Source organism: Sorex fumeus, unplaced genomic scaffold (assembly GCF_029834395.1).
Source record: "Sorex fumeus unplaced genomic scaffold, SorFum_2.1 ptg000207l, whole genome shotgun sequence".
NCBI lineage: Eukaryota > Metazoa > Chordata > Mammalia > Eulipotyphla > Soricidae > Sorex > Sorex fumeus.
In genome coordinates, this window is record NW_026606264.1 from 1,964,261 (window position 1) to 1,987,500 (window position 23,240).

At 48.6% G+C, this 23,240-nt stretch overlaps 2 protein-coding genes across 6 annotated transcripts in view; one reads left to right on the forward strand and one right to left on the reverse strand.

Annotated features, from left to right (window-relative positions):
* SNED1 (sushi, nidogen and EGF like domains 1) overlaps window positions 1-23,240 on the forward strand; it is a 537,305-nt gene that overhangs the window by 416,174 nt on the left and 97,891 nt on the right. The window lies entirely within an intron of this gene.
* Window positions 1,141-5,569, reverse strand: LOC130017673 (tubulin beta chain-like). Of its 5 annotated transcripts, none has more exons than XM_056108401.1 (4): window positions 5,513-5,569; window positions 4,144-4,252; window positions 3,734-3,844; window positions 1,141-2,189 (listed from the first exon to the last, which is right to left on the reverse strand). In XM_056108401.1, exons 1-4 carry the CDS (start codon window positions 5,567-5,569, stop codon window positions 1,141-1,143), a joined length of 1,326 nt encoding a protein of 441 aa, XP_055964376.1. The 5 variants fall into 5 exon arrangements, with proteins under 5 accessions (XP_055964376.1, XP_055964374.1, XP_055964375.1 ...); XM_056108399.1 differs by having other exon boundaries at window positions 3,734-3,868; XM_056108400.1 differs by having other exon boundaries at window positions 3,734-3,850; window positions 4,141-4,252.

Sequence of the window (23,240 nt, forward strand, 5' to 3'; positions counted from 1 at the left end):
GAATGGTCAAGTGTGAACAGCATGTGAGTCTTCACTTTGGATGACATGCCATGATAGAGTGGGCAAAGTTTTAAAGTTGTGTTCCTCTTTTACATTTGCAAATGAATTCAACAAACTGCCAGAATACTTCTGACGCTGAAAATGTGTGGGATCCTTGCTGCTGTTGTTTCCTCACTGTGAGACGGACCCGTTGAAGCCCCCTGAATCACACACCTCACTGTGCCTGCCTTCCCAGGACTTTTCCTCTTGAAACTGCTCCTGAGTCAATTTTAATAATGGCATATTAAATTCTCCAGAGGTAATAACCATAAAAATTAAATATTATTCTTTAAATTTTACCATGCAGGTATGAATTTTAGCTATCTGAGCACAGACCTAGGGAAACGCACTGAGTACTGCCTAGTGTGCATTCTCCACCCCACAACAAAATCAAATGAGCAAACACTTGCAGGACTCTTGACTGCTATACAGAGGATTTGTAATTGATGCTGGAACTTTCATCTGAGACCTACTGGTGGTGAGTGTTAAAACCATCTTACTTGGGTTGATCACCTGATTCAACAGAGTATTAGGCAAAAACCTTGGTTAGGGTTCCCAATTCCATGGTTTCCCGAGGTTGCTACAATTACAGTAATGGCTGTAGAATCACAGCAAAGGCTGTAGGATTATAGCAAAGGAGAAAGGATTATTTTATTTCCAAACTCAACCCCCACTTCCCCTGACTGGGCACCTTTACTGTCTGCTCTCATTTAATACTTTGACCAGAGAAGAAGAAAAATTAAATAACTTTATTAAAATACATTAAAGTAGAAATGCAATTCTGGTGAAATGACAAAGCCAAAACCACTTAACTGCTTAAGTATGAATACAATTAATTGAAGGTAGGACTAAAGAGATAAGGTTCGAAAGACATGCTATTAAGGTATCTTAAAAGAGAAGACGTTAACTTCTAGGATGATGGACATTATTACTTCAGCAGTGTAATTCTCTGACAGGTAAACCAGAGCACCTGAGTGGAGTGGGGAAGAGAGAGAAAGAGAGAGAGACAGAGCGAGACAGAGAGAGAGAGAGAGAGAGGAGCCTTGATTGAGGACAAGTAAAGTTGTTGACTAAGGTTGTAAGACTAAATGGGGAAAGTTCTTATATTTCTTCCTCTTCCAGCTCACCCTGCTCTTCAACCTTAGCATCCTGCCACTGCTGGTACTCAGACACCAGGTCATTTGTGTTGCTCTCGGCCTGCGTGAACTCCATCTCATCCATGCCCTCACCTATGTACCAGTGCAGGAAGGCCTTGCGCCGGAGCATGGCTGAGAACTGCCCCAAGATGCGCTTGAACAGCTCCTGGGCAGCTGTGGTATTGCCAATGAATGTGGCTGACATCTTCAGGCCACGAGGCGGGATGTCGCACACGGCTGTCTTCACATTGTTGGGAATCCACTCTACGAAGTAGCTGCTGTTCTTGTTCTGCACATTCAGCATCTGCTCGTCCACCTCCTTCATCGACATGCGGCCCCGGAAGACAGCAGCAGCGGTCAGGTAGCGGCCGTGGCGCGGGTCACACGCAGCCATCAAGTTCTTGGAGTCGAACATTTGCTGGACTAGCTCAGGCACTGTCAGGGCTCGGTACCGACGGCTGCCCTGACTGGTCAGGGGCGTGAAACTGGGTATGAAAAAGTGCAGCCGGGGGAAGGGCACCAGGTTCACGGCCAGCTTGCGCAGGTCTGCATTAAGCTGGCCTGGGAAGCGCAGGCAGGTGGTAACCCCACTCATGGTGGCTGATATCAGGTGGTTGAGATCCCCATAGGTGGGAGTGGACAGCTTCAGGGTGCGGAAGCAGATGTCATACAGGGCTTCATTATCAATACAGAAAGTCTCATCTGAATTCTCCACCAGCTGATGGATGGAGAGGATGGCGTTGTAGGGCTCCACAACAGTGCCTGACACCTTGGGGGAGGGCAGGATGCTGAAGGTGTTCATGATGCGGTCAGGATAGTCCTCGCGAATCTTGTCCATAAGCAGGGTGCCCATCCCGGAGCCAGTGCCGCCCCCCAGCGAGTGGGTCAGCTGGAAGCCCTGCAGACAGTCGCAGCTCTCAGACTCCCTTCGGACTACGTCCAGGATAGTGTCTGCCAGCTCTGCACCCTCTGTGTAGTGACCCTTGGCCCAGTTGCTGCCAGCACCACTCTGGCCTGCCAGAGGGAAAGAGAACTTTAGAAACAAAGGTAAAAGGAATAGCAAATCCCCTCTCTACACTCCAGATTAGTCTTAGAGTATAAATTCGTATCTTTTAAACTCCGTGGGCTCCAGGTTTTGTTGTTTGTTTGTTTTTGGGCCACGTCTTGCTGTGCTCAGAGCTAGAGTTTACTCTGCACTCAGGGATCACTCCTGGCTGGCCTCAGGAGACCTTATGGGATGCTGGGGATCCAACCTGGGCTGGCTGCATGCAAAGCAAGCACTCTACCCACTGTACTATTGCTACGGCCCTTAGAATTTCTTTCTTTTTTCTTTTTTTTTATGTAGGAGTACTGCTATTTATTCAGCCACTGATTAGCTGATTGAATTGGGCATGAACTCCACCTTACTTTTTTCCCCCATTTTTAAAATAATTTTATTTATTGAATCACCGTGAGAGCAGTTACAAAGCTTTTGGGTTTAAATCTCGGTCCTAAAATGAAACACCTGTACCTTCACCAGTGCTCATTCTCCAACCCCGAAACCCCCAGTATACCCCCATCCCACACCCTCCCCCTACCTGTGGGGCAGATGATTTCCACATTACTCTCTCTCTGCTTTGATTACATTCAATATTTTGACACCAGACCCACCATTATTATTTGGGATTTTACTCCAACACTCAGATCTGCTGAAAAGGCAACCACAGACAATTTGTTTTCTATTGCTGGTTATGAATGAATAACATATGATGTCATGTGGCTGCAGTAGTGGCCACGCGATCTTGAAATTCCAAAATTTTAACAATTAAATCTGGAGGGATTTCTACCAAAACCTGCTGGGTTCCGAGATGGCCCTTAGAATTTCTTTTAAAGAATTTTTTTGGTTTTTTATATTTTTTGGACCACACCTGGTGGTGCTCCTGGCTCTGTGCTCAGGGATCACTTCTGACAGTGCTTAAGAGGGGGTGCTGTGTATTGAACTCAGGTTAGGAGCATAAAAAGCAGGCTTAAAAAATTTTCCATATGCCAGTGACTTTTAAAAATATTTGGGTCCTAATCAAATAAAAAGTGAATTCAGGTGATGTTACTAATTGAGCGGGAGACAAGTTTAACAAAACCTAACTGGTTTCAAGATCAGAATTGAGACACTCTATAGACACTCAAATACGGAACTAATACATGGGCTGGTGAGGGCACAGGTGAACAGAGGAGAGGGCAGGCTCTGAGCCATGTTCAAACCTCTTGCACAGCCTGTGGTTCATTGCAGAGACCACCTGATCCCCCTGGTATCTTTGAAATGACCTGTGGCCCATTAGCTCCTATTGGAGGCTTTTCTGCTGCTCTTTGAGCTTCCTCCTCCCAGGCTGCTCTGGGGCAAGGGCAGCACAGCAGCCCCTGCTTGGAGCTACGCAGATAGGACCTGAGCAACCCCAGGAACAGTTATGCCAAGACTCAGGGTACAATCCCCGCCCGGCCTCCCGAAGAAACAATGGAGGTTTCCACCATGTTGAAGCAGGAGCCCCCTGGAGCCTGTTCCCATCCACACACTGTCACTGTACCGAACACAAAGTTGTCTGGCCTGAAGATCGTGCCAATCGGTCCAGATCTGATTGAGTCCATGGTGCCTGGTTCCAGATCCGCCAGGATAGCCCGAGGGACGTACCTGTTACCTGAGGGAACAGAGCTGGGTGAGACTCAGGGTTGGTGCCGGTGTCTCACACAGGCCATGCTTGTGTGCCTGTCACAGCTGACCTTGGCAGAGAACATCCCGGAATCCCAGACACAAGGAAGAGAATGAGGGCTAACTCTGCTCTCTGTGGGTGCTAAAGGCATGCAGGACCTTAGGAGGTTTGTATCTGTGTTAACACTGAAAATGCACGTAGTGCATTTCTCAGTCATGTGTGAGTTTCGTGCAGTCACTGTGTGGAGACCAAATCCAAGTGGGCAGAAACCTCCCCTCAGTCCTCACCAGCAGCTTCATTATAGTAGACGTTGATCCTCTGCAGTTGCAAGTCACTGTCTCCCTGGTAACTGCCATTCGGGAGGATTCCGTGCTCATCACTGATGGTCTGCCAGAACTGGAAATGAGAGAATCCTTGTGATGGTCCACCGGAACCAACTTCCCCATGTCCTGTGCCACTGTGGTTGGACTACAGGCATCCTGCAGGGGCAGATGGTGTACTCCTGTCCCTGTGCAGCTGTAGTCCAGGGCCCTGCTCCTGCAGATAAGAGCAGGAGACCTAACACATGCTTGACTGAAAGGCTGGGGATACAGCCCACATCCTTCTAGGAGAGGTGGTGGAAGCTATCGTCCAGCTGGGCTGCTCACCAGTATCCCAGATGCTGAGTGGGTGTTGGCAGACAGAACCAGGAGCACCCTGCCCAGTGTCTGCCTCAAGGCATTCCTGTCTCCTGGCACAGATCTCACTGCTCCCCACCCCACCCCCACCCCTGCAAGCAGCGGGAGTTGATGGCAATGACCTCCATGTAGTCTCTGGGCACCGCCTGCGGTGGGTTAGGTGGGGAAAGGGCGCGAATGGAGCCTTGTGGGGAGGGCACAGGCTCCAGGGTGAGTTTGCAGCAGGGAAGAGGTGAGGAGGGAGGTGACAATATGCAGTTCCGAGAGAGCCCAAGTCTATTCCCGCCCCTCCCACAGCGCCCACCACTTCTGCACATAGTCATCTGTGGTCACCCCAGGGACCAGACTGACATTCCAAACCACCCTTCCAGATGGAGGGGCCTGGAGAAATAGTTCAGCAGGTAGGGCACTTGCCGTGCACGTGGTCAACCTTGATTTGATTCCTGGCGCTGCATGTGGTTGCCCAAGCCCCACCTGGGTGATTCTTGAGTGGAGAGCTAGGAGTTACTCCTGAGCACCACCAGGTGTGGCCCCCCCAACCCCCAAACAAAAACCCTTTCACATGGAGAGATTACAGAATCCACCAGTCTCTGTAGCTCAGTAAGAAGCCCCCCTTAGTGTCTGCAATCTAATAACACCATCATCTTTCCCACGGAAACAACAGCCCCCAGTCCTCACGCCCATCACAGGGACCAAATGCAATGAGGACAAACTGGTCCTTGGAGGGGCCTGCGGAAGGGGCTTATTTCAAAGTCCCTTCATTAAAGCACACACAGGTGTGTGGCCACGAGCACTCTTTCTGGACCCCAGCATGGAGGGCAAGCTGAGCAGGTCCCGCTCGGAAGGGGGCACCCACTTCCCCCAACGAGACCCTCGTCCTCGGCCGTCCCCCCACCCCTCCTGCACCCACTCTCACCACCACTGCTCCCTTCCCTGCCCCCGCCCTCGGCCCCCACGATGCCCGGGAGGTCCTGCCCACCTTGCCGCCGACCTGGTTGCCACACTGGCCGGCCTGGACGAGCACAATCTCGCGCATGGTTCTGGCTCAGAGGGGCGGGGTGGGGGTGGGGGTGGGGGTGGGGGGTAAGATGTCCTCAGGGCCAAGTAAGGCCCAGACCCCAGTCCCAGCACACAGAGCCCCTCGTACCTGCTCGCAGCTCCGCCCCAGAGAGCCGCACCCGCCCTATGACGTCATGGGGCAGGGCCGAGGGGCGGGGTTGCAGCGCTGAAAGGGGGCGCTACTTGGGGTGAGGGGTCCCTGAGACCCGCCACTGCCAAGGTGTCCCGCAGGGAAGGCTCCGGGCAGGGGCTTAGTGCGGTCACGGTGGTGCTGGGGTCTTTTCCCGCGGATTGGGACCTCCTGGAGGGAACTCCACTGCCTGGAGACCCTGGACAGGGCAGTGGTTGCGACCTCCCTGGAAGGCGTGAGGTGGAGTCCGGGGGGTCTCAGTGGGGCTTCAGCGGTGTGAAGGCTTTCATTCTGCTGGGAATTTAAGGGAATGGGAGTGCGTGTACTCGGGGCGGCTGGGAGTCCTCAGAGAGAGCTGATGGCACCACTCAAGGACCCCAGGGCCGGCCGGTGCGCTGCTCTTCTTCCCCAAGGTCAGGACCTGGGGAGCTGCGGGAAGGCCTCAGCGGTCACTGCGGATTTGTCGCCTGGACCCTGTACAGGCCGTGTGTGTGTGAGACAGAGAGGGAGGGAGGGACGGAGGGAGGGAGGGAGGGAGGGAGGGAGGGAGGGAGAGAGAGAGAGAGAGAGAGAGGATGCCACCATGTTCCTTCCATACACCGTGTCAGAAGTCTTTGCTCAGTGCCATGACTACTGAGCACCCTGAATGGCAAGAATGTCCCAATACTCAAACTAGGGAAACACATCCCGTGGCTTTCTATGTCCTTGCTATAATCCAAAACCAATATTTGCATCTAGGTTTGATTGATGTTAATGTGGCTGATTTCTTTGAATAATTTTTTTATGGAGACCAGACCTGGGGTCTAATATGTAAAGTATACAGTTTATCCCCTGATGCTAGCTCCCCTGCCCTGATGTCTTTCAACTTTATAAAGACCACTACACTGAATGTGACGGCTCAAAAATTGTAGAGTAATTTTGAGGGCCCATGGGAAGCTCCATTGGTATTTATCTTGAATCCCTGGTGTCATGGCGTGTGGGGAGGGAAACACCCAAGTTACCAGCTGGGAAAGTTGAGGTTCAAAGCGTTAAGGAGTTAACAGGCTAGTCAGCAAAGCATCTTGATGCTTGCTACAGAGATAAAGCCCAGGAAAGGTTAAAGGCTTGGTCAGGACTGACTAGCCCAGCTCAATTGTTCCCACAGTTGGTCCTGAGCCACACTGGCTGATGACACCTGGGCCTGGCTCTTCTTCCCATGAGCACACCATTTCTCTCAGGCCACTATCTGTGACTGTTAAAGGAATATAATCGTCTGTGCTCTCCACAGTTGGCTTTGAAGGTGGGAGGGAAAGCTCGTGTGAAATTGGCTAGAGATTATGGAGTAACTGGAGTAGTTAGTCTGTTCCACTGGCCTGAGTCAGTCCTTATTCCAGTACCACACTGTTTTGATTACTATGGATTTATAGTATAACTTTCCCCCACGGTTTCTTTGGTTAATCATGGGGTTTTGTTACTTGATATAACTTGCATCAGCATGTGATCTCTGTTTTTTTTTTTTAATAATTTATTTATTTATTGAACCACTGTGGGAAAAGTTACAAAGCTTTCAGGTTTAGGTCTCAGTCATGCAAATATCAAACACATTTCCCTTTACCAGTACTTATTTTTTACCACGAAGAACACCAATAAAACCCCACCTCCCACCCCTCCCAATACCTGTGAGGCAGATGAATTCTAGTTAACACTCTATCTACTTTGACTAGATTCATTGTTTCGATAAAAGATGCACCATTATTATTTAGAGTTTACCCCCCCTCCCCAATCAGACATGCTGAAAAAACGTTGTGAAATGATTTGCTTTCTACAGCTGTGTTCAAGAATTAAATGTTGTCGTGCGGCCACAATAGTGGCAGCGCAGTTTTGGATTTCTGCTATTTTACTTATTAACCCTGGAAGTATTTCTACTAAAAGTCAGATAATTAAGAGATTGGTTTCTGTGCTCTGGAGTTGTGGCCGTGCCGGAGAGCCGCTCATGGGGGGCAACTGGTGACCTCGGTACGGCGTGAGGAACGGGCCGGAACGTCCCCCTTCCCATGAGGTTTTCGTCACCCCCACACCCCCGGCTCATACCTCCTCTCCACAAGGCTCCCATGCGACCGCCATCTTTCTTTCCAGAGAGGAGAGGGTGGAAGGGAGCAACACCCTTTCCCCTCCGGGCAGGCATGATGGCGTGGATTAACGCATAGTCCTTTCGCTTTTCTGCTCCAAGCTGCTGGGTTCTGCATTTAAGTCCTTGTGTTCCTGGGGCTGTGGCCATGCCGGAGAGCCGCTCATGGGGGGCAACTGGTGACCTCAGTAGGGCGTGAAATGGGTATTTTTTTAAAATAGAAACTGCATTGAATATGTACATTGTTTGGGTAGAATTGTTATTTTTAATGTATCAATCCTTCAATCCATGTTTCCTTTTCTTTATGTCTTATTTCTTTCCGTAGTGCTTTATAGTTTTCTCATATAAATCTTTCACTTGTTTTGTTTAGAATTTTCTGGGAAACTGCCGGATCTCAGGAAAGTGGTGGTGCTTTAGCACCAGGAAAGCTCCCCAGTAACCACAGTTTGCTCCAATGGGCAGAGGAGAAACCTGTTCAACCACCTGTTTTTTTTTTTTTTCTTTTCTAGATTCCAGTCCTTCTGGAAGTCATGAAGCGCAAATGGTGCCTCTGGTGGAGCACCCTGGAGCCATCAAGTGCAACTTCCTGGTGGTCATGCTCAGGCCGAACAGCACCAGGCCAGGTGCTAACAGAGACCCTCTGGTGCTGTGGCATTGTGGTGTCTGGGTGTTTTGCTAAGTCAGAGACCCAGTGGTTTTCTGTGCTGTCCTGATCATCATGTCCACTCACACGTGAAGGGCTGTTAGTTCTTTTCTCACTGGAAAACACAGCTACCATCACAAGGGGAGACACAGGGACAGGCTGATGCTGTTTTTCTCTGTCCATCCCTCCCACCCGCTGGTCTGTAGGTTTTATGGTCACGATCCTGAAAGCCAGAGCCCACACATACTTCAGGACAGATACAACTGCCTGGTGCACAGCTCACACACCTTCCCTGCACCCAGCACTTGGTCAGAATCACAACTCTGAGGGACAGCCCTTGGACCCACCTGAGAGCCAGAGTGGACCTGAGCACTTCTGTTGGAACACCCCAAAAGCAGAGCAGCAGTATTCTCTGGTAGTCTAGTGGTTGGGATTGGGTGCTCTCACCATTGCCATCCAGGTTGATTCTAGGTCAGGGAAATTCTTTATGCCACATCCCCCCACACAGGGTTCTTGCTCTTCCACCAGGTCTTTGGGGATCAAATTTTCAGTGAAAAAAGTGGGACTTCAGGGCCTTCATTACAGCATTTAGCTAACGCAGTTTAATCCCAGGCACCGCATATGGTTCCTGAACCTCACTGGGAGTGATCCCTGGTCTCAGAACTAGGCATAAGCCATGAGCACTGCTGGGTGTGGTCCAAATCAAAATAACTAAAAAAAGTGGCGTGAGTTTCAAAGAAGTGTGACACGAGGGACACGACCGTTCGGTGGCTGACACTGCTCCCCTGGCTGACACATAGTGACAGACAGGTGAAGGACAGGGGAATGGGGGAACAGAGGAACAAGGGTCCCAGGCTGTTGGTAATCAGGGACCGTTTATTCCATTCTTTTCCCCCCCTTCTTATATTTATTGATTGAATCACGGTGGGAAAAGCTACTAAGCTTTCAGGTTTGTCTTGGTCATACAATGATCAAACACCTTTCCCTTCACCAGTACTCATTTTTCACCACCAAGAACCCCAACATACCCCCCTTCCACTCCTCCCAATGCCTGTGAGGCAGATGATTTTCACTTAACTCTTCTCTACATTGATTACGTTCATTATTTCGACAAAAGATGCACCATTATTGTTTAGAATTTCCCCCCCAACAATCAGAATTGCTGAAAGGCATTGTGAAATACTTGTGTTCTATAGCTGGTTATGAGAATCATATAATGTCACGCTTCTGCGATTTTGGATTTCTGCAAAGAGCCAGATAATTATGAGATTGGTTTCTGTGTGTCTGGTGTTATGGCTGTGCCAGAGAGCTGCTCATGGGGGGCGACTTGTGACCTACATAGGGTGTGAAGGATGAGCCGGTACCATCCCCCTTCCCATGAGACTGCAGTTGTCCTGTCACTGCCAGCTCATACCTGGCTTTCCTATAAGCTCTGAGGCAGCGGCCATCTTGCTGTGGGGAGTGGGGGAGGCGGAAGGGAGCAACACCCTTTCCCTCCTGGGGAGGCATGGCGCCATAGTTTAACGCATGGTCCATTCACTTTTTTGCCACAAGCTGCCGGGCTCTGGATTAAGTCCTTTTGCCTCTGGAGCCATGGCCGTGCCGGAGAGCCGCTCGTAGGGGGCAACTCGTGACCTTGGTAGGGCATGAAGGACAAGCATTTATTCCATTCTTACTCTCATTCTTACGGCTTCATTCTCCTCCTTCTCTCTTACAGTGTAGTTATTTCCTCCCCAGCGTACTTAGATCTCTCCCCTTTACAGTGTCAATATTCTTCCACATAGTTAGATCTCTTTCCCCCTCTTCCTCCATACAGCATAGTTATATAGAAATCATGAAGGGTGGGGGCACACGTGGGGGGGTTTGAGCTTTATCATAACAACAAACAGATATAAAACCACTCCTTCAGAGGAAGTTCTGGGAGATCAATTCAAGGACAAAATCTCATCTGAGGGTTCTGCACTCTAGATTACTAGGAGATCTGCTCAAAGGTGGGATCCCATCTAGGGTGTATTGTTTTCTCCTTACCTCAACCAGTCGTCCATTTAAACAATCATAGTAAATCTACTTCTTCCTGATATCTCTAGTCATTTTGCATGAACACAGTAAGAGATATATATTAAGTTTCAAAGGTTGGCTCTTCCTGGGGACATCTCACTATATATCCCAGACTGCAGTCCCCAGGCCAGGTTAGTCTTTCCTAACCTGTCAGGGCCTTTATTAAGTTACTTCTTATTGGGTCATGACAGAGTTTGTTCCATGTCTGTGCTCTTAACTTATTATATTTCTTATGGTGCTTAGCCTGTCCCTTTCTGATGCCAGGGTAGCTTGCGCCTTGCCCTGTGTCCATCCAAGTTTCTCCTCTGGACCCTTCTTTTTGGGGGTGTTAGAAGTAAGGATAACTGAGCTTAAGTCAAACAAATATGATGGATCTGCAGGAGTAAATATTATTTGGATTCCGTTAACCCCCATGTTACAAAAACAGCATCAACTGGACATTGCTAAACCGTGCAAAGGACATAAAGGAAAGAGAAAAACAATATAGGGTTCGGAGGGCCAGATGGAACTGGGTGTGCCTGGGGAGCATTGTTACGCGTACAACTCAATAAACTTAAACTCCCTGCAGGAGGAGCAAGGACAACCAATGTTATCCAATAACAGAGAAGATAGTGAAGCAATATATTTTATTTAGGAAGTATTAGAGGTCAGAAAGAAGAGGATAAGAGAGCCCTCCCCCACCAAAAAAAAAACAAGGGAAGTGGTTTCACAAAGGAGGGCACGGGTACTTACAGAGGAGAGTGAAGGGGGATCAGATGCATCCAAAGCTGGGATGTGGAGACTCCAGGACGCAGACGGCAGAACTGCTTTGGGAACTGAGTTTAGGGTTCTCTCCTCCCAAGCTGTCTCAGCTCGGAGTGTTGTTGCTAGAGAGTTGCCAAGGGGAAAGGCTTTTGGCCTTGGGGATTTCTGTTCTCTTATCAGGGCCTCATTTCTGCCATATCAGACAAGACCTAGTTTTCATTCTGAACTGGCAGCAGTGTATGACTTTCCAGACTGTTTCTGTAAACATTCCTTGTTTAGTTTTTAACTTTTTATTTCTCTCTGAAACTCACTGCCAAGGGGCTCTCTACCTGACTGCTGCCCTATCACTATCTTGCTTGCATGGTCACAGGGGGCAGATCTACTTTTTTTAAAATTTAAAATAAATTTTTATTAGTGAAACATCATGAGGTACAGTTGTAGACTTAAAAATTTTTGTGCTTGGGTTTCAGTTATAAAATGGTCGAGTACCTGTCCCTCCACCAGTGCCCATTCTCCACCACCACTGATCCCAGTATTCCTCCCACCCCCCATACCCCACAAGATCTACTATTTGCTAGTTTGTTTTTGGGTCACACTTGGTGGTAGTCGAAAGCTGCTCCAAGTGTGGTGCTCAGGGACTACTCTGTGCTCTGTGCTCAGGGGTTACTCCTGGTGGGGATAAGGGAACCATGTAGTACTGGAGATTGAACCCAGGCTTCCTGTAGGCAAAGCAAATGCTCAGACCTTTGAGCCCTTCCTCTAGCCCCAAGAAGTTTTTGTTGCTTTTATTTTTTTTTTGGAGCACTGTAGCACTGTCCTACATCATCGATTTGCTTGAGCAAGCACCAGTAACGCCTCCAACGTGAGACTTGCTGTTACTGTTTTTGGCATATCGAATACACCACGGGGAGTTTGCCAGACTCTGACATGCAGGCGGGATATTCTTGGTAGCTTGCCAGGCTCTCTGAGAGGAACAGAGAAATCGAACCCGGGTCGGTTGTGTGCAAGGCAAACACTCTACCCGCTTGTGCAATTGCTCCAGCCCTTTTCTTTCTTTCTTTCTTTCTTTCTTTCTTTCTTTCTTTCTTTCTTTCTTTCTTTCTTTTTTAAGGAAGATTTTTATTTAAATTTAGAAACTATCTTTTAGGAAAAAAGAAAAGGGAATTGTATCTTTGGGAAGGGTGAGTTGCAGAATGTGGGTATTAGAATGATCAATAAATTTCTTCCTGGGATAGTCCCCGAAGCATCCACTGCCAACTTTTTATATGAGTTAGTTTTTTTCACTTATTATTTTTGTTTGTTTATTTTGTTTATTGGGACATACCCAGAGTATTTCAGTATGGGGCTGGATGTATAGCATCAAAAGGATGTAGGGATACAGGGCTAGGTGTTACCCCAGGTGGAGAAGAAATTTCAAGGACAAGACAATGTAGTTAACAGAAAAAAGATTTATTAAAGAGACGGTACACACACCGTGTGTGTGTGTGTGTGTGTGTGTGTGTGTGTGTGCGTGTGTGTGTGTGTGTGTGATATAGAAGACAGTCCCTGGGTTTTGCAGTCAGGACATCTGAAGGGGTGAGTCAGTGGTTGAGAGGAATATGTATCAGGACTGGGCATGGGGGGTGTCAAGGGTACACGTGTAAAAGGACTACACACTTGCTCCTAAGTCAGCTCTATCACAAGCATTTAATTATGTAGTCTGGGGTGTATGGTACAAATAAATACTATCAGATTATAACCACTAGGCTTGCTCCAGCAGCTGTCTGGACCTGCTTTTCCAAAGTCCTCTATCAGGAGGTCGGTGACCACATAGTGTTCTGGGTGGGAATCTCCATGCCCCTTTGTTATTTAGACATGTGAAATGGGCCTTTCTGTTTCTTACGGTCATTTACCACACTGCTTCACCTGCAACACCAGAGGGCCACATGGTGCGGGCAATGGAACTCAGGCCTCCCACATGCAAAGGTGTGCTCTTGCTTCCCAGTCCAGACACACTCTTATCTACAAATCTAAATACAGGTTTCTAAGGGAGGGTCCAACCCATCCTTATCCTAGACTTTGGGACAAGGGCAAAAATCAGAACAACTTCCCCCCCCAAATCACCTGTGGGTCTTTTCTTAATTTTGAATTCCACTCTTAATTTCTTCTGGGTTGGTTTTACTGAGCCCCGTCCTGCTCTGCCTCTGACTAGGAGCACAGGATACTGAACTGCTCCCTTGGGAGCCAGACTTTTGTTGGTGAAGCCCTATTTCCTTCCCCAAGACTCTTGTTTCTTTCATTCAAGCCTCTCTCCTGCCATAAAGATGCCTACTTGAAGGTCCAGGGTTTGCCTTAGCAAGCCTTAGTAGGAACTCTGCGGCCCTTCTGCCTGGGAGTTTGCGCAGTGCTGCAATAGACTGGCACTAGGAGCACCCATCTGGGAGAGAGTTCCTCAGAACAGTCACTTCTCCAAAGGGAAAGGGGTTTTTCTTGTCAGCTGTACTGCTGGGATAGTGGGAGAGGGGCAGGACATTATTCAGGTAGCACGAAGTCCTTCATCTGGGTCTTACATGGAGTGACCCTCGTCCCAGCCCCACCTGAGCACCACTGAGTATGGCCTCAAAACAAAAAAACACTTGTAATTTTAGACTCAGAGCACCTCATCAAATCTGAGTATTTGGATCAAAAACTTGCCCTAAGGAAGCTCACAGCAGGAGAAGGAAGCAGCAGATCTCAGAAAAGGGAAAGAACTGAAGAATCCTCTTTTGCTGCAGCCCTTAAAGGCACAGTTGCCTGGTCCTGGCGCTGAGAGCTCAGCCGTGTCCTCTGCTGCCCTCAAGTGTTCTATATGGAGAGGTTGACCAGAACCTCCTCAGTTTCTCTTGGCTTCACCTCAGGATGAGCATCACGATCACGATCACGACCACCCTGTTGTTCGTCGATTGCCTCGAGCAGGTGCCAGTAACGTCTTCTTCGTCCTAGCCCTGAGATTTTTTTTTTAAAGTGCCATATTCAAGGCTTTTTCAGGGTTAGGAGAATGAGACCCATCATTGTTACTGGTATTTGGCATATTGGGTATACCACGGGGAGTTTGCCAGACTCTGCCGTGTGGGCATGTTACATTTGGTAGCCTGCCAGTTTGACCAAATTAGGAATGAGATGATAAGATGTTGCGCGGCCGCAAATGTGGCCGCGTGCTTCCAGGAGCTGGGTGTGATAATCTCTGGATCCTGGCCGTTGTTGGAGTTACACGGCAGTTGGTGGGTGTAACTGTCTAGTTACTGGCAGGTCCAGTCCCAAATTGTGCAGGCTTGGAGATCTCAGCCCCGGGTCCCACACACCTGGGTTCCTTTGTCAGTTCTTTTATGCGTGAGGCTCATCCAAGTGTGTGGAGAGTGCTCCCAGCATGGCCTTGGCTGGGCCTCGGTGGTCTTCAGCTGTTGGGCCCTGGTGGAGACAGTCAGGCATAGGGTAGGAGACTCTGCCTTGTTCTCTCCCAGGAGCTGAGTGTGATGATCTCTGGATCCTGGCCGTTGTTGGAGTTACACGGCAGTTGGTGGGTGTAACTGTCTAGTTACTGGCAGGTCCAGTCCCAAATTGTGCAGGCTTGGAGATCTCAGCCCCGGGTCCCACACACCTGGGTTCCTCTGTCAGTTCTTTTATGCGTGAGGCTCATCCAAGTGTGTGGAGAGTGGTCCCAGCATGGCCTTGGCTGGGCCTCGGTGGTCTTCAGCTGTTGGTGGAGACAGTCAGGCATAGGGTAGGAGACTCTGCCTTGTTCAGGATGAGCATACCCTTTGAAAAACTGCTTAAATGTGAGGAAAAGCCAGTTTATTAGGAAATGCATAAACAAAAGTCTGAAAACATCCCTAGGGGTACCACAAGGTTTCCAGATAAACAGGACCATTTTCAGAAGACGCAAGACTCTGACTGTGATTGGGAGTGGTATCACACTTTTGATCACGCAAGCCCTGTCTTCCCAAGGCCCCACTGCGACAACAGCAGTCACTGTTAAGTTCTGAAGGTACATGGAGTAGGATGTGAGACAGGATTCCAAAGCTGTGGGGTGACCAAGTACAACCCCAGAAACAGTTCCAGACTCTATAAAAGTGAAACAGGTGTAGAGATGTAACTGTGAAGGCTCAGTTTGAGAGCCACTTTGAGAGTTCATCACTGGTGATAGGCCAAGAGAGAACTTTATTGACAATAAGTGGATAGGCAGAAGATGGAGATGGACACTCCTCTCCTCAGAATGATCACCTTGCCTTCATGACCACAGAAGTGGTAGTTATAATGAAAGGGAACAGGGAAGTATGTTTTTAGGAAGGTCAGCTGCAAACAAGTGAGCACCAGAGTGATGTGTAAATTTCCTCATGGACTGGTCCCCAGGCAAGCACCGTTTAATTACAGACCTACACAGAGGTTTCCAAGTGAGGGTGGTTCAGCTTGTCCTTACATTAGGATTTTTTCCCCTATGTATTAATTTTTATTCACCAGATAAGCTACAAATCTACTTCTTGATCCTCAGACTCAGAATCATCTTTTTTTTTTCTTTTTGGGTCACACCCGGCAGTGCACAGAAGTTACTCCTGGCTCTGCACTCATGAATTACCCTGGCCATGCTCAGGGGACCATATGGGATGCTGGGAATCATACCTGGGTCGGCCACGTGCAAGGCAAATACCCTACCCGCTGTGCTATCGCTCCAGCCCCCAGACTCATCTTTACCCTGAAGGATCTGGAATGAGCAAAGATCCTGAGTCTTCGGGATAGGAGATGTGTGCTGAAAACTGGTAAAGGACCAAATATGATGATCTCTCAATATCTGTATCGCAAACCCTAATGCCCAAAAGTAGAGAGAGAGTAAGAAGAAAATGCCTGCCACAGAGACAGGCAGGGGCTGGGGGTGAGGTGGGGGGGGAGTGACAGGAGGGACACTAGGTACATTGGTGGTGGAAAATGTAAACTAGTGGAGGGATAGGTGTTGGAACATTATATGACTGAAACTCAGTCATGAAAGTTTTGTAACTTTGTATCTCACAATGACTCAATGAAAATAATTAAATCTCAAGGCTGAACTAGGCTGCCACAACGAAGGAAGACAAAAATGATCGTCTGTACTTTCAATGCACGTACGCTAGCATCAGATACATCCATCGAGGACCTGATGGTACAAGCAAGAATGATCAAGTACGACATCATTGGTCTGACCGAGACAAGAAGGCACGGATCTCACCATGCCGTTTTCGACACTGGAGAAGAATTGTTCCTCGGAAATTAAATAATTAAATAACTAAATAAAAAGAAATATTCTTAATAAAAAAAAGATCCTGAGTCTTGTCAGATGCAACTACATGAAGACAATAACAAAAATTGTTCTTCTCAAGGTATTAGTAAGATATTTTAAATGCTTTTTAAAGACCTGTTTTCAGAAACAATTGGGATTCTATTCTTTTTTTTCCTTTTTGGGTCACACCCGGCGATGCACAGAGGTTACTCCTGGCTCTGCACTCAGGAATTACTCCTGGTGGTGCTCGGGGGGACCATATGGGATGCTGGAAATCAAACTTGGGTCGACCTCGTGGAAGGCAAATGCTGTACCCGCTGTGCTATTGCTCCAGTCCCCAGGGATTCTATTCTTGAAGTGCTCACTGTGAAGAATATTCCCAAGATTTCTAGTTTTTCCATTGACTTTACCCTTCTCCTGCAGAAACTGCTCAAAATTTCCAGAGTCAAATAAGCTCTAAATTTAATTTTCAGGTTTCCCTCTAGGCTTCTTGCCTTTCTGAGCTGCTGGACTTTACAATTTTAATTCAGTTCTCAATTTTTTTTTGAGTTGGTTTCAAGGTCAGGTTACTTAAAATTGGCATTGGGATAAGTGCTATCTGTTAGAACAAATATTACCATTGGGTGGATAAATTGTAAATGATGTGAAGTTAGTTGCAAAGCATCTCTTTGAGAAAGTAGAGGACCACAGGACAGAGAAAGTCTGGATCCCCACCAAAGGATGGAAAGGCATACAGATGTAAGAAAAGGCAGACGAGCTATGCAAAGGAAACAACCTCTGTGACGACCACCAGGTGTTTTCTTCAGAGTGTCAGCCGTTGGCATCAGGAGGCTTGGTTTGCACAAGAAGATATTTTGGGGGTGAGTTTTCAGCTATTTGTCACTTGCACAACATGGGCAGTGTTATGTTTTTACAGAGAAGTCTTTATTATTATTATTTTTGTCCCCCCACGCCCCCAGAAAAACCCTCCTGGTTCTGAGTACCCTCAGGAATCACTCCTGGTGGGCTTGAGGGGCCATATGGGAAGCTAGTGATCAGAAATTTCATTTAAAAATGAAATTAGAATATTACGTTAGAGTAAATATCAAATACAAAATTAAAAACAAAAGGCCATAAAAGATAAAATTAAAATACATAAGGTAAAAATAAAAAACTTAAAAGACTTCAGAATAAAACGCACGTACTCCAGCTGCTACGCTCCTTTCCTAGCTCTTTCGACGTTTCTGTCGCAGTAATGACCCTCACTGCAGCGCGAACTTTCCCCAGTCCACCTCCGGGCTGTCTGGTCTCTCCGCGCCGAGCCTCGGCTTCCATTCAACCCTCTTCCCCCTCCCGCCCACCCGGCGACCACACTCTCCGGCTGGCCCTGAGCGGCCCCTCGGGTTGGGCGGGCGGCGGGGAGGGAGCGCAGTGCGCAGGCCCGCTGCAGGCTCCGCCCACCCCGCGAGCGGGCCAATCCCGACGGGCGGCCGGGCACGTGCGCCCAGGGGCGTGAGGCCTCGCTGGGCGGCTCCCGCGCAGAAGGCGCGAGGCGGAGGCTGAGGCGGCGAGGGCGCGTGCCGGATCGCGGCCCAGGAGTTCTGGTGGGCGCCGGCCCGGGGGGTGGGGTGGGGTGGGAGAGCGCGGGCGGGGAGGCTGCGGGCGTCACGGGCCTGCGGCCGCCTCTCGCGAGGGGAGAGTGGCCCGCGGCCCGCCCCCGGTGCTCCCTGAGGCGTGGCCTCGGCCTGTCGATTCCGCGCGTGGGGGGGGGTTCCTCCCAGGGCGCCACTCGCACCCGTCCCCCGTGTCTGCGCGGCCTGGGCCGTGGGCGCCGCTGCCTGGCTCTGGGGGCTCTCCCGGAGAAGTCCGCCCGCTCTTCGCCTCAGGTGCGGCCGCTGCCCCCCGGCGGCGAGGGAGCCCGTCGCTCGCCCTCCCTGGTCGGGCCTCCCGGTGGCCCCACCGCGGCGTCCCCGGCGAGGCGACGGGCCCTGCGCTGTCTCCGCCCGGGCGAGGGCTCCGCGTCACGGCTCCGGGTGGAGCCTCCGGACAGCCCCCGGGCTTTGGGTTCGGGGTCCGGACATGACCCTTTCTGGTCACAGACGCGGGCGAGAGGCCGTCGTCCATTTTGGAACGGAGAGAAAATCCCTTGTGCGATTCCCTGACTTTAAGGGTTCATCTGCCCAAGTGGCAGCGCGGTCTCGGACCTAACGGTCGCGAGTCACGCTGCTGTCGCGTGCGTGGGTGGGCAGTTTCTGCCGGGGCTCTGACTTCGCTTCCCGTGGCCCTCGTGCTCGCGTGGGGTTGCGCGCACGCCCGCCGAGGCGCACCGTCGAGTCCTGCCGTTTCGACGTTTCAGGTGGTTGCGCGGGCTGGAGCGGCAGCACGGCGGGGAGGGCGTTTGCCTTGCGCGCCGCCGGCCTAGCCTGGCCGGGCGGTTCGGTTCCCCCGCCCCTCTCGGGGAGCCGGCGAGCCGCGAGAGCTGCTCGCCCGCTCGGCAGGGCCCGGCAGGCTCCCCGGGGCGCATCCGAGATGCCAAGCACAGTGACAGGCCTCACAGTGTTCCTGGGCCCGCCGGAGCAAGTCGACGAACAGCGGGAGGACAGTGGCAGTTGTTTGGGGGATCGCATCGTTTCCCTCTCCCAGGAGTTGGCCTCTTCTGCTTCTCAGGTTGCTGCATCGTCTTACAGGCTTCGGACCTGTCCGTTCTCTCTACATGCCCATTGGTGGACGTTGGCTCTGTTCTGCCTTTACTTTCCCTTGAACGTTGTTGCTGCACGTAGCCGCATACAGTGCTTTGGACACTGTTCAATCTCGTGCGGAGATGTTGGGACTTTTAGTGAATTTTTTGAGGTCACGACAAATAATTTCAAACATAGGTACTCAATATTTGCTCAAGCAGCCTGGCCGTCTGTGCCTTGCATTGTGTTTATCATAGCCTTTCCATCTGCGTGTGCTTTAAGTTTTCATTTTCTCTGTGGCCCATGGCATTTCCAATGGATTTCCTATTTCCTTGGAAAATGAACTTTAGTACTCTATTGTGCAGTGAAAAAATTTCAACTTGGGTTAGATAAATAGTTTAGTACAGGTGAGTTTGTGTTTTATTTATTTATTTTGCTGTTTGGGTCACACCTGGCCATGCACAGGGGTTACTCCTGACTTTGCACTCAGGAATTACTCCTGGCGGTGCTCAGGGGACCACATGGGATGCTGAGAATCGAACCAGGGTTGGCCACGTGCAAGGCAAACGCCCTACCCACTGTACTATCACTGCAGTCCCTGAGTTTGTGTTTTAGATCCCTATAGGCACATGTTGGAGTTCTTCCTGGTGCAGCTTCCTGGCCATCTTGGATGCTGGGCTGATGCGGGAAACTCAAGTTCACACCTTGAAGAGGGTGAGCTGTTGCCAGGGGAACTGGCATTTCCTGGCTCAATGGCCTTGCAACTGCCCGTGGCCGGGGTTTGAGGTCAGAGAGGGCCGACACCTGTAGTGTTTGTAAAGCTTATTGTCTCTCCTCTTCATTAGCTCACAGAAATCCCCTGACTCCTCGTAACACTCCATCCCATCAAGTTCATGTAACCATAGATTTCACCTTCCTCTTTCTGTCTCATGATCCCCACATGATGGTATAGTTTAGTTTGTGTTTAAAGTTGAGAGTGAACATAAGTGTAGGCAGTTGTTCAATTTAGGCTAATCAGGTTTACGCCAAGCTTGGGTAAAGTTAGTCTGGGGTTAGAGTTAGGATTAACATTAGGGTTAAGATTAGGATTGAAGAGGATTATGATTCAGGTTTTGCAGTATTGAAAGTAGAAAATGAAGGTTACTAATAGGGTGATTGTTAAATTTAGGCTAATTGTTTAGTCCTATATTAGTGAAAGGTTGTATAGGGTTAGGATTTGTATGAGAGTTAGGATATATGTTTGGCTGTGTTTAAAGTTGAAAGTGAAAGTTCTGTATAAGGCAATTGTTCAATTTAGGTTTAGATCTAGCTCATGTAAGGTTAATCTAAGTTAGGGTTAGGATTAGCATTAGGGTTAGGGTTGTGTTTAGGTTTAGGATTTTTGTGAGAGTTAGGATAAGTTTTTTGCTACATTTAAAATTGAGAGTGAAAGTTACATAGCACTGTAGCACTGTCATTGTTCATTTGCTTAAGTGGGCAACAGTAACATCTCCATTGTGAGACTTGTTACTGTTTTTGGCATATCAAATCACAGGGAGCTTGCCAGGCTCTGCCGTTCAGGCAGGATACTCTCGGTAGCTTGCCGGGGTCTCTGAGAGGGACAGAGGAATCAAACCCGGGTCAGCTGCGTGCAAGGCAAATGCCCTACCCGCTGTGATATCATGCCAGAATGTTACATATAGGCTGATTATAAATTTAGGCTACTTTTTAGGTTTATGCCCAGTTCTGGTAAAGTTAGTCTTAGGTTAGAGTTAGGATTAGCATTAGGGTTGAGTTTGGAGGAAGATTACAGTTCAGGTTTGGGTGTTTTCAAAATTTGAAGCTAATTTTAGGGATATTGTTAAATCTAGGCTTTTCTTAATTTAGATCAAGGCTGGGGTAAGGTTGCTGTAGGGTTGTGGTGCAGATTAGGGCACATGTAAGATTTAGGATGATATGTTTGTTTTTTAATTTTTTTAAATTTAATTTTTAAATTTTAGTGAATCACCATGAGGTATAGCCACAGACTTACAAACTTTCATGCTTACGTTTCAGCCATACAATAATCGAGCACACATCCCTCCACCAGTGCCCATTCTCCACCACCAATGTTCCCAGCATCTCTCCCACCTCCCCATCCCCCCTGCCTTTGTGGCAGGCGCATCCCCCCTCACTCTGTCTCTCCTTTTGGGTGTCATGGTTTGCAATACAGGTAGTAAGTGGCCACCATGCTCCGTCTATAGTCTACTTTCAGCGCACATCCCCTGCCCCCCAAAGCGGGCCCTCCAAGCATCCTTTAATTGGTGGTCCCTTCTTCATCTGAGCTGCCCCCTCCCCCAGCGCGTGAGGCTGGCTTCCAAGCCATGGAACAATCCTCCTGGTCCTTATCTCTACTATCCTTGGGTATTCGTCTCCCATTCTGTTGTTTTATATTCCACAAATGAATGCAGTCATTCTATGTCTGTTCCTCTCTTTCTGACTCACTTCACTTAGCATGATACTCTCTATGTTGATCCACTTACATGCTTATTTTATGACTTCATCATTTCTGAGAGCTGTATAGTGTTCCATTTTGTAGATGTACCAAAGGTTCTTTAACCAGTCATCTGGTCTTGGGCACTCTGGTTCCCCCCCCCCCAGATTCTAGTTATTGTAAACAGTGCTGCAATGAACATACAAGTGCAGATGTCATTTCTACTTTTTTTTGCATTTCCGAGATATATTACCAGAAGTGGTATTGCTGGGTCAAATGGGAACTCAATTTCTAATTTTTGGAGAAATGTCCATACTGTTTTTCAAAAGGGCTGAACTAGTCGGCATTCCCACCAGCAGTAAAAGAGAGTCCCTTTCTCCCCACGTCCATGCAAACACGGGTGACTTTTGTTCTTCTGGATATGTGCCAGTCTCTGTGGTATGAGATGATATCTCATTGTTGTTTGAAGAGCATTTTGTCATGTGCCTTTTGGCCATTCCGATTTCTTTTTTTGAGAAAGCTTCTGTTCATTGCCCCATTTTCTGATGGGATTAGATGTTTTCTTATTGTAGAGTTCTACCAGTAACTTGTATATCCTTGATATCAACCCCTTATCAGATAGGTATTGGGTGAATATCCTTTCCCATTCTGTAGACCGTCTTTGTATTCTGGTTATTCTTTCTTTCTTTCTTTCTTTCTTTCTTTCTTTCTTTCTTTCTTTCTATGTAGGAGCACTGCTATTTATTCAGCCATTGATTAAGCTGATTGGATTGGGCATGAACTCCACATTAGTTTTTTAAAAATTAAAAAAAATTTGTAAGTAAGTTCACAGTGTTTGATTGCATTCAATATTCAAACACCAGTCTCACCACCATTACACCTTCCCTCCAACAAATTTGCGATGTTTCCATCCCAAACCCCAATCCCGGTCACAAAACACAACCGAAGTAATATATTTCGGATTGACTGTTATGAAGAACTGCTGAACGTGATTACAAAAAGTGTTCATATAGTAAACTGTGAGGATTGGTCTATTTTGGCAGGAACCATTAAGAAATTCTGTAGGATATTACTGACATGTTAAAATTTGGGTGGTGTGAGCTTTCGTATATGTATCTGAAAAAATATATATTTCCATCTAAGATTCGTTGCCTAAAATCTGGTCCCATCAAATGTTGAGAGGTACTGATGGAGAATGGGTAAGAAGTGTTTTATAATGTATTCTGTGGCCGCTTTTGCGACTGTGCAGTCCAAGAATATGATTAACCATATGTAGGACTTGACCTGAGTGTGTTAGGGTTAGGGTGTTAGGGTTAGGGAGCAAAGGGTTAGGATTAGGGATAGGGTTAGGGGTAGGGTTAGGGTTAGGTTGGGTTAGGGTTGGGTTAGGGTTAGGGTTAGGGTTGGGGTTTGGGTTGGGGTTGGGGTTGGGGGTTAGGGGGTTCAGGGGTTAGGGTTAGGGTTAGGGCTAGGGCTAGGGCAAGGGTTAGGGTTGGGGGTTAGGGTTAGGGTTGGGTTAGGGTTAGGTTTAGGGTTACGGGTTAGGCTTAGGGGTTAGGGTTAGGTTTAGGGCTAGGGGTTAGGGTTAGGG

What these genes read in the sequence shown, in the direction of transcription:
- LOC130017673 (XM_056108399.1), bottom strand. Translation starts at nt 5,569, where the DNA reads ATGCGCGAGATTGTGCTCGTCCAGGCCGGCCAGTGTGGCAACCAGGTC. An exon ending in GCAACCAGGTCGGCGGCAAG is followed by an intron (nt 4,253 to 5,512) that starts GTGGGCAGGACC and finishes TCTCATTTCCAG; the next exon opens with TTCTGGCAGACCATCAGTGA. An exon ending in GCCAGACAACTTTGTGTTCG is followed by an intron (nt 2,190 to 3,733) that starts GTACAGTGACAG and finishes TCCCTCTGGCAG; the next exon opens with GCCAGAGTGGTGCTGGCAGC.